This window comes from Meriones unguiculatus, chromosome 5 (genome assembly GCF_030254825.1).
Source record: "Meriones unguiculatus strain TT.TT164.6M chromosome 5, Bangor_MerUng_6.1, whole genome shotgun sequence".
Taxonomy (NCBI): Eukaryota; Metazoa; Chordata; class Mammalia; order Rodentia; family Muridae; genus Meriones; species Meriones unguiculatus.
In genome coordinates, this window is record NC_083353.1 from 110,565,509 (window position 1) to 110,585,428 (window position 19,920).

General features: G+C 35.9%; 1 protein-coding gene across 31 annotated transcripts in view; it reads right to left on the reverse strand.

Annotated features, from left to right (window-relative positions):
- Nucleotides 1-19,920, reverse strand: part of Wnk1 (WNK lysine deficient protein kinase 1) — a 127,792-nt gene that overhangs the window by 49,142 nt on the left and 58,730 nt on the right. For all 31 annotated transcript variants that reach the window (XM_060384085.1, XM_060384083.1, XM_060384082.1 and 28 more), the window contains exons 5-8: nucleotides 4,866-4,954; nucleotides 2,980-3,199; nucleotides 1,356-1,689; nucleotides 535-722 (exon numbers count right to left, since the gene is read on the reverse strand). In XM_060384085.1, the coding sequence (XP_060240068.1) occupies nucleotides 535-722; nucleotides 1,356-1,689; nucleotides 2,980-3,199; nucleotides 4,866-4,954 (831 nt within the window). The remainder of the gene's footprint in view (nucleotides 1-534; nucleotides 723-1,355; nucleotides 1,690-2,979; nucleotides 3,200-4,865; nucleotides 4,955-19,920) is intronic.

A 19,920-nucleotide genomic window follows, 5' to 3' on the forward strand; every position in this document is an offset into this window, starting at 1 on the left:
CAGTTTAGTCTTAAGGTTTACATAGCTGCTTTTGCAAAAAGTTCAGCTAATTCTTACTTTTTAATGTGTATGTTACCCAGCCTGATCTACTCCCGTTATTCTCATAAACTGATTCCCTTTAGAAATAATATTAACCCTTAGTCTCTACATTGAGTTGGTTGCAAGCCACCCCAACAGATAACAAAATCTGAAGCTACCCACGTCCTTTACATATATTATCATAGTATTTGCATATATATCTATATCTAGATTACTTAGAATACTTAACAAAATTCAAAAGCCATGTAAAGAACTGTCATATTGATAGGGAATATAATAAGAAAAGTCTGTACATGTTTGGTACAGACAAAATTTTTAATCATTTTACTATTTCAGTCCATCCACATAGAAACCACAGATAAAGAAGACTGAATAGATCATTTATATTCTCTACCTTAGACTCATATTGCTACTTAGATGACATAGAAATAATTGAAATGACAGATTACCTATGGCTGTAATTTTAGTACTGCATTCTCTTATACATTTACTCACCATACTTGAGGGTGGATACACCCCCTGGGGCTGTGACTGTGCTTGGACACTGGAAGCAGTGTGTCCTGGTGCCGTGCCAGCAGAATATGCCTGTTCATGCTGGGAACCATAGGAAACTGTTTGTTGGCTGCTCACTCGGGATTCTGTGAAGACGGATGATCCCTGACCACTGTCAACTGTTCCATCAGCTAAAGGAGAAATGAATCAGAGGGGGGGAAATAGAAGAGGAAGAAGCTGTTCACATTTTAGAGTCATTATATTAATGTTATTGTTTATTTCTTTGTTCAAATTTGAAGTAAATTAAAAAATAATAGCTTAAATACTTAAAAACATTAAGTAAATTTCTACATTTAAATGAGGGACTTGTGTGAAAAAATTGTACTCATAAAAAAAAAATTCTCTGATTACCACTGAATGTTTTATCATCTAAAGAGCAAACAAAACTTGTCAGTCTTAAATTAACTCCACCTTCCAGGTTTTACCCTGTGGAAACCTATATGTACTTGATAATCAATTATGAGCACTGGCCTCATCACACTTTGGTCTGCTTTGTAGTTTTCCTAAAAGAGCTGAACCAGATCAACAGCTACAATTATAAATTGCAAAATTAATTCACTCTTCGTTACATTCATTTATTTTAAGGGACTAAGTAAAATAGATACTAAAAACTAAAAATGTTGAAACACTGGAAGATTTCAAACTTCCTATATCCTAAGCACGTTTTCTCAGTGTTCCATCTTTCTATTAATCATGGGTATAAGAATGGAAACAATCAATAAAGAACACCATTAGCACATCTGTTTACTTCCCCAAATACTTACATAACACAGATATACTAGGTTGCTGATACTGTAGCTGTTGATGTTGATCTGCCTCTGGTTCTTCAGGCTCTACTTGCGTAGAAACTGATGCAGAAGTGGTGGGAGCAGTAGGTATGCCAGTGCTAGCAGAAGAGAGCTGCTGGATTCCTGCCTGGGAAACAGCTGCTTGTTGTTCATTCTGTTGTTTGAGACTGCTCTCTTCCTGTTTTCTTTTCTCTTGCTCTTCTCGAACCAACTGCCGCTGCTCTCGTTTTCTCTTAATTAATGATACCCTGTCTTTGATAGCTTTAGCCATGGTCTTATGATCTCCTTCACAGACATACCCAGACTCGACCTATAATAAAAGGGAAGAACTTGACCTATAATAAATATTAGGAAGAACAGGGTATCTAGAGAAAATGACTTCAAAACAAAACAAAGAAATGAACAATGTTGTAGAAAAGTAGGCTAGTCTTTTATTTATTTATATTTTATGACCATTGGTGTTATGACTGTGTCTATGTCTGTGTGAGGAGTTACAGACAGTTCTAAGCTGCCATGTAGGTGCTGGGAAGTGAATTCAGCTCCTCTGGAAGAGCACTCAGTGCTCTTAACCTCTGAGCCATCTCTCCAGCCCAACTAGTCTTTTTTTGAAGGGGTACATGTGTGTATTTTAAGTCTTACAACATAGTCCAGTTGGTCCCAAACTTGGAATCCTCTTGCTTCAGTTTCCGAATACTGGAATTACAGGTTTGTGTCACTACTATAGATACCTTAGGATTGTTTTTAATCAAATATTAAATTACTAGTCTGCAATAAGTTTCGCTACAATTGTGGTGAACAAAGTGGATCCCACCATCTTTATAGAATATATAAAATTAACAATAAAAATAAGTGCCTCTTTCATATCTGACCCTTTCTCTATTGAATAGTGGGTTTTTTTTTTTTGTTTTTTGTTTTTTAATTCTAGTAATTCTATGACTATCTTGTAATAATTGTCTGTAGAGGCCAGAGCTTATCCAATCCCCTGGTGTGAGCTACTTGATGTGGGTAGTGGAAGATGAACTAAGGCCTTTTTAAGAGCAGTATACACTGGTAACTGCTGAGCTACCTATCTCTCCAGTAACCAAATACTTTAGAATTCTGTAAATCTCGAGGTAGTATTTATGAGTATGGATCAAAGGCTAACCAATTTAGATACAATTCCAAACTTGGCCTAACTGGATATGCCTATAATCTCAGCACTCAAAGGGCTAGGACAGGAGGACCATGAGTTCAGTGTTCACAAAGCAAAACAGCATAACTAATGCATTTTGACAAGAGTCAGCTACAAAGGATGAGTTATTCACCTTTACAGAAATTCAGAATGCATTCCAGTGGTCTACCTCATTCATCCACTTATACCTACATGTTATTCTTCTCATACAAAATATTTAAAGCTCTAAAACCCAACCACCTTATCAAAACAATACCAAAAAGCACAAAGAAAGAACTTAAAGAAAAATCATAGAGAAATCCCCCTATCTAAAGTCAAATATTTGGGAGCTACACAACTTCATGTTTATGAGACATGCAACATACATCACTATATTTTATTTTTTGCATATAAGAATCAGTATACATCAACACTTAAGGGCCAATTTACCATTTCTTGAGCAACATCTTCTGGTACATCCCTCTCCAAGTCAAAGGAAAACTCAATAGCTTCATTGTCTTTGTATTTTCCCTTTAATTTCTTAATATCTTCAATACGCAGCCATAACTTAATAGCTATCTTTTCTCCATCATCTTCTTCGGCTAATTCTACCCGTACCCCTGTTTCCTCCTGGAAAAAGGCATGGTTCAAAAGGTCTTTGATGGAATATCTTTCAAAAAAAGAAAAAGGAAAAAAAAAAGTCATTAGTTTGAAAGGATATTTTTCTTTCTCTTTCTGAGAAAATATCTCAGTATATTGACTCAGACTACAGAGTATTTACAGGCATAAGAAGGACTTTTCAAACGTATGTGCTTACTATTATTTAATTAAGGAGAAAGTTTGCTATTCATTTCAACATTAGTCCATTTGAATGGTAATGTTACAGAGTTGTGTATGTGTGCACATGCTGGCAATAGAATCCGGGACTTTGCACATTCTAGACAAGCACATCTGCATCTCCAGTCTATAGTTACATGTCAATCTGCTTTATTAGTAACAGCTGAGAGGGATAATTTTTAAAACAAATGATCTAATCATATTAGTAGAATATAATTATGGCCACATAAAATACCAAAGCCTCAAAATACCAAAGAAACTTAGCAACAAACAAACAAAAAAAACAAATAAAAACCCCCAAACCAAAAAAAAAAAAAAAAAAAAAACCAAAATGGTATATGACCTTTTCTGATTCTTAAACAATAACTATCCAATGGAATATCATTTCCTGACCATTATGAGAGCTGAGGAGTCTTTCTCAAAGTTCTACAGTTATAAATGATATAATCAAAACTAGAACATAAATTTATTGATTTCTATTTACTATAATAAATTCCTTCAATTCCTTATCAACAACTTGTGAATTAAACAAGTCAAAAGCTGGTTGCATAACAATCAATCATCTTTACACAGTAATCAAATAAACTGTTCCATCCAGAAAAGAAACAGAATGTTTTAAGACTCATAACAAATATCCTTTTGTTTACACTGAAAAGGTCTTAAAAAAGCAAAACAGAAACTCAAACTAAATATCCACTGAATGGTTTCAAAGATCATGATGTTAAGCTCTTCTAAGTAACAATGTTTTGAAAAGAACATGAGACTAGAAGAGCGAAGATATGGAATTCTTGAATTTGACTGATATACCCAACTGTGCCCGTATTTTAGGAGATAGTTACGCTCAATTTACAGTTTATATTTGTATTAATTAGGATGGTGTACTTTTTCTTCTTAAGCTGGTATGGGGTTGTGGTAAAGGCAGGTTATTTTTCAAACACAGATTGTGGATCTTAGCCAAGCCTACAGGTGACCTGTTAACTACACCACATAGCAGTTACTTGACACTGTTCTCAGAAACGTCCTGTTTGCACACATGACTATGCAGATCTCCTGAGCCTTGGGTAAAAAAATCTCTTTTTACTCAAAGGAATTTTGATGTTTTGTTCTTTTTCAATCCTGAAATAATAGCAGGGAAACTAAGGCCTGTGCAGTTTAGTTGATTTTCAACAGCCAGGATTTTACTTAACCTTTCAAACTTCATTGTGGGAGGGGGGGGAAATCAAGGATTGGATTTGCTGCACTGGAGAATGAACTCTGGAGTTTTCTAAATTATCCTAGTGCTACAAGTAGTTTTCATTTAATGTAGAGACTATGTGTAAGGTGGTTTTCTAGCTTACTCAAAATCACTAAACCACATTTTCACAGTTACAGAGCAAATCTGAGTGACTTCAATAGAACAATCCAATTTTTAAAAATGAAATATGCTATGAATGGAAAAAATGAAACACAAGTATTAAATGCACGTCACACTATTCAAACATGTCAAAGAAGCAACTTACCTTTCATCTTTGTTTTGTCGGATACAGCCTTCAATAATTTCCTTCACTTCAGGAATTGCTACTTTGTCAAAACTGGCTGGTTTCACTCCCTAAAATCCATAAAAATAGTCATAGAAACCCATTATTGAAAACCTATGAGTAGCCAACTGTAACTACCAGGCAAGGCAACTTCACAAAGTCCCTGCTTTTCACATTTTTTTTAAAGCACTGTTACAAGTATCCCACGTGCTGATTACAATAAATGCATACTTGACAAAAAACTCCTTAGTGCCCAGTAATCTGTTAGAATCCTCTTGAACCACCTGCCCCATCCAAAACCACATAGAGTTCCAAGGCCAGCTTGGGCTATTGAGACTGTGTCTCAAAACAAAACAAACAAATAAATAAAAACCCAGCCATAAATTAACATCAGACTCACATGAAGTACAAGTATTGCAATTAAATTTTAAAGAAAACTCATGAACACTACTCTATCTGAAACTAAGTTACATCACAATGTGTCTCAGTTAAGTTACTATTACTGCAATGAAACACCATGACCAAAACAATCTGAGGATTTCGGAAAGAGCTTAATTGGCTTAGTGTTCCACAATGTTAGAGAAGGAAGTCAGGATAGGAACTCAAACAGGGCAGGAACCTGGAGGCAGGAACTGATGCAGAGGCCAAGGAGGGGTGCTTTTTACTGGCTTGGTCCTTATGGCTTGCTCAGATTGCTTTTATAGAACCCAGCCCAAGGATGACACCACCACAATGGGCTGAGCCCTCCAGGCTTGCGTACAGGCCCATCTTATTGAGGCATGTTGGCATGAACTATCCAGCACAGTGATAGCTTAGACATTTTATTTGGTACTCAGGGAGGCAGAGGCAGGTGGATCTCTGTAAATTTGACACCAGCCTGATCTACAAAGTGAGTCCAGGACAGCCATGGATACACAGAGAAACCCTGTCTTGGGAAGAGAGAGAGAAAGAGAGAGAAGAGAGAGAGAGAGAGAGAGAGAGAGAGAGAGAGAGAGAGAGAGAAGGAAAAAATTTATTTGATATAAATTCTTTGGCTGGATGTGGTGGCAAGAGCCTTTAATTCTAGCACTTTAGAAACAGAGGTAGGTCAATCTCTATAAGTTCCAGACAGCCTAATCTACATAGTGAATTCCAGGGAATCCAGGGTTATGTAGAGACTGTCTCAAACAAGACAAAACAAAACAAAATAAAACTTTGAGAATAAACTTTTAGCAGTGTGTTAAAACAGCAGGATTGGTGAGGCAGGTTAGAAGAAAAAGACCTTGGTATTTATTGCCATTTCATTTCAGTAATGATATAATAGGAAGGAAGGAAGGAAGGAAGGAAGGAAGGAAGGAAGGAAGGAAGGAAGGAAGGAAGGAAGGAAGGAAGGAAGGAAGGAAGGAATTCAAGGACAGTACCAGCATGATGGCATTATCCTGTAAGTTTGAGGACAGTGTTATTAACATACTGAGTTCTAGGTCAGCTAAGGGCTACATAGTGCAACCCTGTCTCCAAACAACCCTTCCCCAAACAAAATAGAAACAGCCCCCAAAAGGAATCCAGGTAGATATAACAACAAGTTGTAAAATGGCAATATATACCTACAAGTATATAGATGGGTAGTAGCCTGTTCTGAAAATAAATTATATAAATTCTAATCATCTCTATAGTCTCAGTAACAGAAGCAAAACAAAACTAGTGTTAACTGGATTGTACATAGGTACATAATCTCTCACAAGCCTAAATAAAACACTGTAGTCTGACTTCCTTATCTGTGGTTCCACATTTCATTGTTTTAGTTATTGGCAATCAACTGTAGTCTGAAAATACTAGTATCTGTCTTGATTCTGTTCAAGAAACCACTTTCTTAACTTTTTGCAGTAATTTTATTTTCAATTAGTTATTATTGCTAATTTTCTACTGTGTCTAATTTGTATACTAAGCTTTATTATGGGTATATTCAGTCTGAGGGGAAATGTAGTGTAAGATTCAGTACTATCAATGGTTTCAAACATCTACTAGAGTTATGCACTGAATGATTCAGTGTCAAAGTCATTAAACAAGGACATTAAACACAAATCAGATTAATTCTCATTAATTACCCATTGCATTCTTTCAAGCCCTGATGTGGAGAGCTGTGTTCCTAATGCTAACTTCTCAAGGCAACTAACATAACTGCGTAGTACAATAAAATCCTAAAGTCACAGGAAGGTCATCTGAAAAATTAATTCTAAGAATGACTACGAGGGTCATTGTGTGTGTGTGTGTGTGTGTGTGTGTGTGTGTGTGTGTGTGTTTTCCTTGGTCATCTCTTTTCTCCAAATTCAGCTACGTGTTTCCTAAATATCTATCTTCACAGTTCTGCTTGAGAATTTCACACATGCATATATGTCTTAATCAAGTCTACTCCCATTCCCCAACAAAGTCATTTGCACACACATACCCTTGAGTTACTTAGTGCTGCCAGTACACACTTGAGTGTCGAGTCATCAACCTGTAACCTCTTAGGGGCTGATCCCTTTGGGGTGATACTGTCCTTATCCATGTCAGGTTTTTGTCTGGTTTATTTTACCGAGATCTTGTACATACTGTCACAACTGCTGTGAGTACATACGCGCAACTACCCTGCTTTATCCAGAAAACTCCAGCTCTTACAATCTATCCAACTCCTCTTCCATAATGATCCCTGAGCCTTGGAAGGCATGTGATATCCTATTTAGGTTTGAGCACTGTGAAGTCTCATATTCCCTGCACACTGACTAGCAGTGGGTCTCTGTGTTAATCACCCATCTACTGCAAAAAATTTCTTTGATGTGAGTTGTGAGATGTACTAATTCATGGATATAATGGTATGCCATTATGAGTCATTTTAACATGATGCCCACTTAGTAGAATAACAGTTTTCCCCTAGGGCCTATGACCTTCTTAGCCATGTTAGTTACAGGCATGCGTTCTATCGTACAAAGCGGGCCTTAAATCTACTCAGAAAGTGTTTGGTTGTCGGGCTTAATGGCACACACTTTTCATTACAGCACTTGGAAGGCAGAGGCAGGTAGATCTCTGAGTTAGAGGCCAACCTGTTATAAACAGTAAGTTCCAGGACAGTTTGCTACATAGTAAGACCCTACTACCTAAAAGAAAAACAGAAACAAACAACAAAAACACACACACAAAAAAAAAAAACCACAAACACAAAACAAAAAAGGGAGACTTGGTTACCCTCGTAATATCCTGCCTCTACTACACCAATGGATATATCTTGCCAGGACAATCCTTATCTTAGCTCACTGGCTTCACGGCTGAGTAAAATGGATGATGGCTTTTCTCTGCTGCATAGCGCCTTCCAGAACTAAGAAAGCTAAGCAAGCAGGGAATAAACTTTTAGATTGTTACAAGGCTTTGCTTTTTCCACGTTCTGGGTAGTAATATGTACTACCTTCAGGAATACAGTCTTACCATCAAGACCCAGGTGGCAATAAAGAGGAAATGCATGACAACCACTAGTTTTTTTTGTTTTTTTAAATAGCTTATGGTGTCAAGGGGAACAACTGTTCTCTTCTCTGACCACACCACAGCTATAAGGTAACTCCAATTAAACTCTCTGTGTATATGTGTATATTTTAGAAAGTTTCTACAGTAGTAGGTTTCCATGTGTCACTTCCAAAAGTCTTTATTGTTCGTTATTCCTACCCATACTCTGTCCTCTACCCTGCCCTCCTATCCCCCATCCCACTTAACTATTCTTGTTCCATTATTCACTATTCTTCTTGAGATCAGCCTTGTTGAGTGCTAGGATTAAAAGTGTCATTTCCGATGAGTGGTAGTGGCACACACCTTTAATCCTAGTATCTGGAAGACAGAGGCAGGCAGATCTCTATGAGTTCCATGCCAGTCTGGTCTACAGATAAGAGTTCCAGGACAGCCAAGAAATCCTGTCTCAAAAACAATAACAACAAAATGTCATTTCCCTTTCACATCACCTGCATTCTCTCTCATCTTCAGCCACACTGGCCACAACCCCTCAACTAGTTTCCTGACTTCAGAAGGTACTGTTTTTGTTAAAATTCCAAGTTGGGGATTTTAGTTTGTCCACACCTGTTAAGTGTCTTGTGCAGAGCATGGTCTTTGCCAGGCGGAATTAGTTGAATTCTGAGGACTTTGAGGGGTATAAATATGATAGCCCAGAGGAAGAAGGCACAGCTGCTTAGAAAAAGACTGCTTGTTCCTGGTTCCTCCTGCTGCTGCATTTGCTGTTTGCTGACTTGCTGGTTACCTGGACTTCTGGATTTTTTGGAGACTAACATTGGTATTGCCCCCAAAATAATCCTAAAACTCTACCAGTAGGAAGTAGCAGAAAGAACTCTGGCCTCTGACCCCATTAACCTTCTTTCCCTCCTACCTAGTGTTGGGGGATTAGAAGAGAGGTAGAAGCATTAAAAAACCATGAATAAAGTAGGCCTGTTAAAAAAAATCAAGGTCAACACAGAGCAGCAATGAATAAAGATGAATAAGTATCTCTAGGATATAGTCTTTTGGTATAGCCTGAAGGTGATATACCTGATCATATATATGGTAGATCTATTTCTAGCTACTTCAGGCACCTTCATACTGATTTCATCACTAGCTGCACCAGTCTGCACTCCCATTAACAATAGATAAGTGTTCCCCATTTTGTCAAACCCCTGCCTGCATTGTTCTTTTTCTTTCTTTCTTTGAATCTTAGCCATCCTGACTGGGGTAATGTAGACTCACAAAGCAGTCTTAACTTGGATGATTAGGGTGGCTGAACACTTGAAAATATCTCAGCTATTTTTTTTCTTCTTTTGATAACTCTGTTAGTTCCATGACCCAATTTTAACAGGGTTGTTTTATTTTTTAATTTGGTAGTATTTATTCTAAATACTAACCCCCCACCAGATATATACCTAGTAAAGACTTTTTTCCTCATTCAGTAGACTGCCTTTTTATTTGAATGACTGTGTCCTTTGCTATACAGAAGTTTTGTTTTGTTTTGTTTTGTTTTTTTTGAGGTTCAATTTCTAAATTGTTAGTTTTAACATTTGTTATCTAAGTCCTGTTCAAAGACATTTCCTGTGTCTGTAAGTTGAATTGTATTTGCTACTCTTTATTCTTACTAATTAAAGATATTGGGTCTTATGTTGAGGTCCTTATCTATTTGAGTTCAATTTTGCATAGGTAGAGAGATAAGAATCAAATGTAGCCATCTGACTTGACTAGGACCATTTATTGAAAATGTTCTCTTTTCTCTAATGTGGAAAGTTTTCTGGTGGAGGTTTAAAAGTCTTTTATGCATGTATGTTGGGCTCTTTGTTGAAAAGGGATATCACATGGTTGTGAGAATGTGGAAAGCTTATATGCAGGCCTTCAATATTCCAATGTTTAATAGGGTCTGTTTTTATGCTAGTATCATGCTGTTTTTATTATTATAGCTCTAAAATATAACATAAAATCAAGGATAGTGATACCTACAGCTGTCTTTTGTCTTGGAATCTGGATGACAATCACCCTAATCTATAGATTGCTTTTGGTAGAATAGCCATTTTTTACAATATTAACTATACTAGTTAAGCAATGGGAAATCTTTACATTTTCAGTTGTCTTCTTCAGTGTCTTAAAGTTTACATTTTACAAGTTTTAACTTCTTTGGTTATATTACAAGATTATTATTATTTTCAGGCTACTATAAATGGGACTGTTATGCTGATTTCTTTCTTAATTTCTTTGCTGCTAGTATATAAGAGTTTTGTGTGTTAAGTTTGTATTCTACTACTTTGTTGAATGTGTTTATCAGTGGCCAGAGTTTCCTGGTGGAGGTTTTAGTCTTTTATGCATAGAATCATATCATCTGCAAACAAACTGATATGATTGGTTTCATCCTTTCCTATATGTATCACTGTTAACACCAGTCACTTTATTATTCTAGCTAAGACTGTAAACACTATAGTAATAGGAGTGGAGATAGTGGATATGCTTGCTTTATTACTGATCTTAGTAGAAATGTTCTTCACGTAACTCTAATAAAAACAAAAATAATATTGGGGATGTCAAAGACTGCTGTGATAGAGCAAAAGGGTATTTAAATTTTAAGACCAAAAGAAATTGAAACTAGGGGTTGTATCTCAGTTAGTAAAGGACTTGCCTAACATGTATGAAGCCCTAGCTTTGATCTCCAACACCAGATAACCTGAACCTGATGCTGCAAGATTAATCCTGGCACCCAGAAAGTAGAAGCAAGAGGATCAGAAATTCAAAAGCTTTATTGGTTACAAAGCAAGTTCAGGTCTGCCTAGGTTACGCCTTGTTCCAAAACCAAAATAAAATAAAACAACAGTACTGTGGCACACAAAGTTGTGGATATAACACAAAGTAAGTAAAGTGGTAACTGAAGAAACAACTAAAATACTATTGGCAAGCAATTGTCTGAAATATACTTTGATAACAGATTGAACATAGTTGGACTTTACACATGAAGACAGTACAAGTGGTACAGAAAAATAACCAAAACAACAGAAATTTTATTAAGGGGAAAAAATCTGACTTCTTCTACAACACAATATCTCAAGAAAATGTTTTTAAGATGGCAAATATGTACTGGATTCTGTATTAATGAAGGAAGGACATAGAAAGATTTCCTGAGCCTGCTTTCATCCCTGATGACTCTAAATTGCTGCCTTATTATCCCTACTCATGCAAACATACACACATTCATGTCTTTACAAATTGTAATTTATATCTACTATCTAACAAAATAAATAGAAGAAAAAGCAAAACCAATAATTGTGTATAGTATAACCTCAAATATATTAGTTTATACTGTTGTTTAAATCTTATAATAACTCCAAGTTAGATACAGATGGTTCCATATGAATATAATATAACGTATCCAGTGGCTACAGTGGCCTTGCAAAATAATACTGTAAATGGCAGAGCATCCAATAAATCTGAGGTTTATCTTATTATTAGTCCATTGGTTGGTATTAAAAGATTAAGACTATTGCCCCCTTAGATATTGGGAAAAAAAAAATCTTACCAGTTTGCCAGGATTATAAAAAAAAATGCCCAAAAAGCTTTAAAAAAGAATGTGTAAAAATGTATAAACATATATATGTGTGTATGTAACAAACTAGTAATCTTTTACTCCAAAGAGCACATATATCCAGGGGTGACAGAAGATAAACATTTATCAAATACATTTCTTTAGGGGCTGGAAAGATGGCTCAGTGGTTAGGAATACGGGCTGCTCTTCCAGAGAACCCAGGTTCATTTCCCAACACCCACATAGCAGCTCACACCTGTCTGTAATTACCGTTCCAGGGGCTCTAACACCCTCACACACATATCTGTACAATATACTTTCACTGCTTCTTTGTCCAGAGAAGCCAGGTTTGATTCCTAGAACCCACACAGTGGCTCACGATCACCTGTAACTCCTGTTCCCAGGGAGTCTGATGTCTTCTTCTAGGCATCTCCATGGCACCAGTTGCACAAGTGGTACAGAGAAATAAATGCAGAAAAAAAACCACTCATGCACATTAAAAACAAACAAACAAACAAACAAACAAACAAATAAACAGCAGCAACAAAACAAACAAAAACAAGAAATAGCTCCTCTGTTTTCCAAATGAACAAGTGGTAAGATTAGGGGTGGTAGCATACATAAAAGAGGTGATAGAAGATAAACGTTTTTCAAATACGTTGCTTTAGGGGCTGGAGAGGTGGCTCCGAGGTTAAGAATACTGTCTGCTCTTCCAGAGGATCCAGGTTCATTTCCCAGCACCCACATGGCAGCTCACACCTGTCTGTAATTCCAGTTCCAGGGGATCTAACACCCTCACACAGACATCCATGCAGGCAAAACATGAACAAATATAAAATAAAATTTTAAAATGTTGTTTATTTGAACTAAAAAAATTATAGACTCTGACTTCTTCAATTCTTTGTTTGCCAACTAATCTGTTGGAAACACAGAAATGAATCATAGTACAGAATTATTTGGTTCAATCTTTGATTTCATAAAATTGTCAGCAATTGCTTCCTAAAGGCTTAAGTTTCAAATGTTAGGGTAAAATAAAATCTTGATAAAAGTAGAGCTTACCTTAACCATTCAGAATTGAGATAAGCATACCTCTTCACAGAACAAGCCATAGATCATTAAATAGTTTCAGTAGTTTAAGTGAAACTTTCTATATACATCATCAGAAAGGCTACAATATGCCCTATATAAAGACTGGAAAATCTTACCTCATTTATACAATCCTTTTGAAAACAGCAGCAGCAATGAGAATTTACAATAACAAATACTGAGCCAAAATCCTTCTTCATAAAATCCATCAGAAAAGGCAAAACAGACTTATTATTTAAGAGAAAAATTAAGGGGAAAGTGAACAGAGATATAAACTACCATAACAACTTAGCATAAGGAAGACAAATACCAAAGTCAGACTGGAACATAGTTAGTTGTTTAAGAGCCAGGCTTCCCAATTCTGACTTTGCTTTGCTCAGCCAGCAATCTATTTATTCAGATTGGCTCTGTGGATATAAACCACATGAAAGACAGAGAAACAATTTTACTACTAGTAGTTTCTTCTGCTTCTCCTACAATAGCAATACAACCTTGGATACACACAGACCTTTTATTTGCTCAAAGCTCCACCTACTGCCCCAAAAGTTCTGCCTCCTTAACTTTGAAACCTACCTTGGAAGCTTTCCTGTATGTAACACTAGATATCTACCTACTAAAACACTTCCTTCATGCCAATCATGTTGCTACTAACCTTTATTTAAAAGCGGGAGAAGAGACTGAGCTCGGTCAACAAAGCAAATTCAGAGGGTTCATCAAGCAGGAACAATAGGAGCAATACCCTTGCAGTTATCTGTGCAATATACTTTCACTGCTTCTTTGTCCAGAGGAGCCAGGTTTGCTTCCCAGCACCCACACAGTGGCTCACGATCACCTGTAACTCCTGTTCCCAGGGAATCTGATGTCTTCTTCTGGCCTCCTTGGGCATCAATTGCACAAGTGGTACAGAGAAATAAATGCAGAAAAAAAAACACTCATGCACATTAAAAACAAACAGAAGTAACAACAAACAAACAAGCCAAACAGAAATAGCTCCTCTGTTTACACAATTGAACAGGTGGTAGTATTAGGGCTGGGAGAATAATTCAGTGGTAGCATGCTGAGCATGCATGGAGCCCTGAAAAGTCAACTCCCATTATGTGTGTGTTGGGGGAAAGGGGGAGTAAAAACTGCTGTCTACTTTGGCATACAAAAGCAGTAAAAGTTTCAATTTCTTTTCCCTCTGATTAAAAGCCTTAACATGTACAGACATTTCCTAAGTGGGGGAGGACACTCTCATGGACCCAAATAAAAGCTACTTTGAATTTAATTATTGTTAAGTAGAGAAAGCACTGCTGTGGCATCAGAATAAACATGTTTCCTTTGTGAGACTGATTCCCAAAGAGGACAGTGGATGCCAAGGTTTCAATCACTGACAGTATAAAGTAGGGTCAGATGCTATTCAGTAGAAACACTTCTACTCTAGGGACAGCTGGATGACTCAGTGGGTAAAGAACTTGCCTCTGAGCCTGATCTAAGTTTGATTTGTTAAGCCCAAATATTGAAAAGAGAGAACAGACTCCTGAAAGCTGTCTCCTAACCTCCACAGACATGCTGCTGTGATGCATTAGCCCCCCACACAAAAGAAATGCAACTTAAAAAATACTTCTAAAGGTTAGAAATGCACTCATTAATTCTAAAATGCTATCTCGAAGCAGCTTCCAGTAATTTCTGGCTCAATCATTTATCACTACTAAGCAAGTAGTCTAAGTTGTCATGTATTGGGCAGAAATGCAGTAGTTCTTTAACCTACACATGAGGAAGATTGCTTAAGACTGTATGCTTGGCTAACTTAAAGAGCTTTAAAAAACACATTCTCCATGCTTCTTTAAGATATGGATATTGCCAGGTGGCAGGAGCCTTTAATCGCAGCACTTGGAAGGCAGATCTCTGTGAGTTCAAGGCCAGCCTGGTCTACAGAGCAAGTTACAGAATAGCCATGGTTACACGGAGAAACCCTGTCTCAAAAAAAAAAAAAAAAAAAATGCAATACAATACGATAAAAATAACAATAACCTTAAGAAACCCATGGAATGGGAGGAAAAAACATTGATATATCTTATTACCAAAACAAAACAAAAATCCCAGGACTAAAAAAAGAAAAAACAAAAAACTTACAAACTACAGATAACTTAAGTTTGTACATAAGATCCCCAAACTGCACTTTGAGCCTTACATAAAACTCTATTATCCTTATTCAGCACAGAAAAACTGAAGAATTGTATGTTATACTTGTTATCTTACCCAGTTATCTTAAATCTGTAACATTGGTAGTGGGAAGACCCAAGTAAGAGTATTATATCAATCCAGCTACTTGGAAGGTTAAGGTAGTAGGATTAAAAGTTCATGCTCTGCTTGAATTACAGAGCAAACTCAGAACTTTGAGACTCTCAAAGGAAAACTTTCAAAGGTTGAGTATGGAAATATAGCTCAGCAGTAGAATATTTGTCCAGCACATACTTGGCCATAGGTTCAGTCTTCAGAATGGAGGAAAAGCAACACAAGTTTTATATGCTACTAAAAGAATTTCATTTAAAACTTTAGTACACCACAGCACAATGTTTATATGAAAGATAGTGCAGCTGAGGTTGGAGCAATACCTTGTTTCATGTATCCAGAGTAATGAGCCTTAGAAACCATGAGGCAAGCTAATTTCCTTTAATAGAGCCAACTCAATTTGGTAGGGCATTTGAAGAGGCTTGTTTTCCAATGGAATCATATGCTATGTTCAAATACCTGTAAACTAATGGTTCATATCAACGAGATTCTGGCTGAATCCAGCCCTTTTAACAACCAAGCTAAAAATAATGGGGATTTTTAATTGCTTTGTTTTTGTAATTTGACTTTGTCACTGATTCCATTAGCCTTTGGATTGCAAAGCTTGCACACCTTGTATGGAAAAACAGAACTAAAGCCATTAGGGTAAAATTCCTTCCAGTTTTTATATAACAAATTACAGCTCCCTCTTTTCTACAGAAACAAGTGACACTGATTCTTGATTAGATCCCGTTTGAAAGTTGAGAAAATGTAATTTTTTGTGCTATGTTAGGAAAAAAAAAATCTTTAATTAGCTAAAATGATTCTTTAATAAGTTTGGTCCTCCTAAAAATCTAGATTGTAAGTGAAAGAAAATTTCGTGTATCACAAGTTGTATATTATATTAAATTAATATAAGTTAAGAATATTAACTTTCAAAAGCATTGTTATGCTCCTGTGACTCTAAATTTAAAAGTGAGTTTGGGATCTCATTTTTCTTGAAGGGGGGAGGGGTGTTAAACAATTGTAAAATTCTTCAGAGTTCCTCAGTGAATCCTGAATATTGGTCTTTAATTCCCAAGTCAGTAGACAGAATAAAAACTGACTGTATATAAAGATGATTTTCTTATTTAAGCATACTTCAGCAATACTGAATTTTCTGATATTTTGGAAACAACACATGCTAACTGCTAAAAGAACAGAGATACTTCATAATTGTTGAGTTTTCTAAGTGTACTTTATATGATTTAAGGATACCTTCAAAGAAGCATGGGAAGTAAATGGCAAAAAAGGAGAGGATGAAATGTTTGTCAGTATAAATATACATTAAGTATACAGTTAACAGTAATACATTTGATTAAACTTACAGGGTTGGGCAGGTAAAAATATTAATTTTTAATTATCATTATTTATTGTTAGTATTGAGTCAGAGATTAGGAAGATGTTTTTGAGGACAAAAAGAGTGTCTTTCAAAGTAGAAGGTGAACCATAGAGACAGTATTATTACATCATTATTACTATTAGTTTGGTTTTTCAAGACAGGTTTCTCTATGTAGCACTGGCTAGCCTACTGAAATCTGCCTGCCTCTGCCTCACACGGGCTCTGAAGTCTTGCACCACCACACTCAACTGAAAAGTATTATTAATGGAAACAAGTTAAGCATTCACTAAACAAGTAATCAGTTTGACTGACTTACTCTGGGGAAATAAGGGTAGATAGAGGTGAAGTCAAAAGCATGTAAAAGTAACTTGACAATGGAATATTTGAATCCTACTTTTTGCTCTATTGGTTGGACCATTACCTATTAAAACATAAACTATGTCTTATTCTGGCTGTTCAACTTAATCCATTATTGGCACTCACTGGACTAGACATTCAGTAATCAACCTTGAATTAACAAAACTTTTGATATGAATGATCAAAAATATAAAGATATAATGGGATATGTTTATGCTGAGAAACACAGTAATAAATAAAACTGAAGAAAACAGAAAAGCTTTCTATATTGATACATTGGTACAAGTGAAAATTTTGCAGCTCCTCCCCCAGATCTTAATATCTGTGGCCCCTTTTAAACATGTGCTTTTCTTCCAGCCCTCTAAAAGACTCCCAACTGAAGAAGAGAATGAGAAGCACACAAATGCACATTAATCATAACTTTATTTAAAAAACAGAAAACAATACTATACAGAGATTGATATGTAAATTTCAAAAATACTAAATTTTAGATCTAGTTGGCAAAGACTACATTTAAAGGCAAATAAACATGAGCTTAATCTTCCTTATAGAAATAGATATACCAAACTGACAAAAGAAAAAAAAAGTTTACTGATGTTTGAAAACACTAGGTTAAACAATAGGTTAAAACACTAGGCGCAGCTAGGTTTTGCAGCTGGAAAAAATTCTTGGGATCTGAACTCAAGTATAAACAAACTTCAAACTGTAATTTACTCACTCCTTATAGTCTGTACTCATGTATTTATTTCACAATATTGGCTGAGTGCTTACAGTTTGCAAATCTATATATTACCCATAGTCTTTAATTCTGTACTGTCAATTCCTTTATTTGAAAATACTGTCTTATTTTTTAACTGATATCCATATTTCATCATAAGATGAAGAACAAAGGGCTTTTGCCTTTTGTTGCTTTTCTAGAGGACTGCTCGTGTTTGAGGCAATAAATATGTATACAACACAACAATTTCATGTAACTACATAAGAAACAAATGCTGAAATAAGCCTCACTGAAATACAGCCTATATAACTTCAAATTAGGATATTAAATCAAAATGTCAGCCTGTAATAAAATAAATTAAAAATAATATAAGGGGGCTGGAGAGATGATCAGAGGTTAAGAACACTAACTGTTCTTTCAAAGGTCCTGAGTTCGATTCCCAGAAACCACATGGCGGCTCATAACCATCTATATAGTGAGATCTGGTGTGCAGGCAGAATGCTATATAAATAATAAATAAATCTTTAAAAAATAAATAATAAAATGAGGATGGAATTTAAAGTATGTATATATCTTTAAAACTCTTTTTTAGATAAATTACTCATAGAAAGCCTCACTAGACATATTCACATTAAAAAAAGAGATCTGAATGAATTATAGGTATGATAAACACAATGTATTATCAGTGTATTATTTCTGTTAAGCCACAGACTGCATTTACCACTTTTCACATCAGCACACAAGTTATAAAATGTGCTCAATATCATAATTGTCACTATGGTATATATTAATTTACTATAACATTTGATTTTGATTTAAGCTGGATCTCTGAAATCAGAACTCTTGTTATTTTCCAGATATCCAATGATCATCTAGGATTTCACAGTATCTTATAAACAACAGGTAAGTAATAGTATTTACTTCCAATGATGAAAGAATTTAACTATTCATCCAAATGTTAATAGAATACACAGACTATTAAACATCTATCTTGTTCAGTGCTACAGCTGTTAAACAACTGGGTAACTACGAAAATAGAAGAAATTCATTCATACTTAGGAAAAAAGAAACTTGTCTTCTAGAGGCATAGGTACTGAACGTGAAGTACAGAACAGGTAACATGTGAGTGTAACTTTCTTTTCCATGAGCCCTTGGGAGTCACTACTGGTAAAGCATGCCAGCAACAGGAGAGATGGAGAGATGGCTGGGCAGTTAAGAACACTTGCTGGTTTTCCAGAGGCCCCAAGTTTGATTCCCAGTCCCCAAATGGTGGCTCACAACAGTCTGTACTCCACTTCCAAGGGATCTGAAGCCTTCTTCCGGCCTCCCTGGGCACCAGATATACGTGTTATGCACATAATATCAATCAAAACACTCATGCACACAAAACATTTTTAAAAAGTGCCAAGAAGACTAGGCTGTTGGTTCAAGATGCTATCTTAAACAGAAAGACAAACAACAACTACATATTAGACAAACAACAACTACAGCATTTCCCTCTTCTAACAAGGCATATAAGCCTACTTTCCTAGGAAATTAATTTTAGAAAAACCGTCCTGAAATACTTGAAGGTTATCAAATAATATTTGATTTGCTTTTGCCCTCAGAAAACAAAGTAAAAATAGGCTAAAAATTATGGGGAAATACTGCCAGGCCAAAGCCCTACTCTGACAACACAGAAAGCTACTTAAACTAGCAATTCAGAAATTACAATTTTTAGATATGAGAATTTGTACAGTAGCAAGAGAATGGATGAGGGTTTCAGAAGTCACTTCATTCTATACTTTTGTCTATATTTATATATTGCTTTTATTTGTATGCCAGTTTCTACTTACTGTAATCTACCTTCATTTTAGTAGGATAACTTTCATTTCTCTTGGAATATAATTCTCACAAACTGTCATTGTGTTTAACTCTTATCTACAATTAGGATTACTCTAATGAAAGTTTTTTTTCCCCAAAAAAATATTGACCAAAAAGGGGCAGGGGAATCTGTGGTAGCACACACCTTTAATCCCAGCACTTGACAGACAGAAGCAGGAAGATCTATAAGCTTGAAAGGAGCATGATCCACAGAATAAGTTCCAGGACAGTAAGGGCTACACAGAAAAACCCTGTCTTGAAAAACAGAAAACCAAACAAACAAACTACTAAGATTGATAAATACTTGTAACATGTCATATGCTATGCTTTTAACAAATAT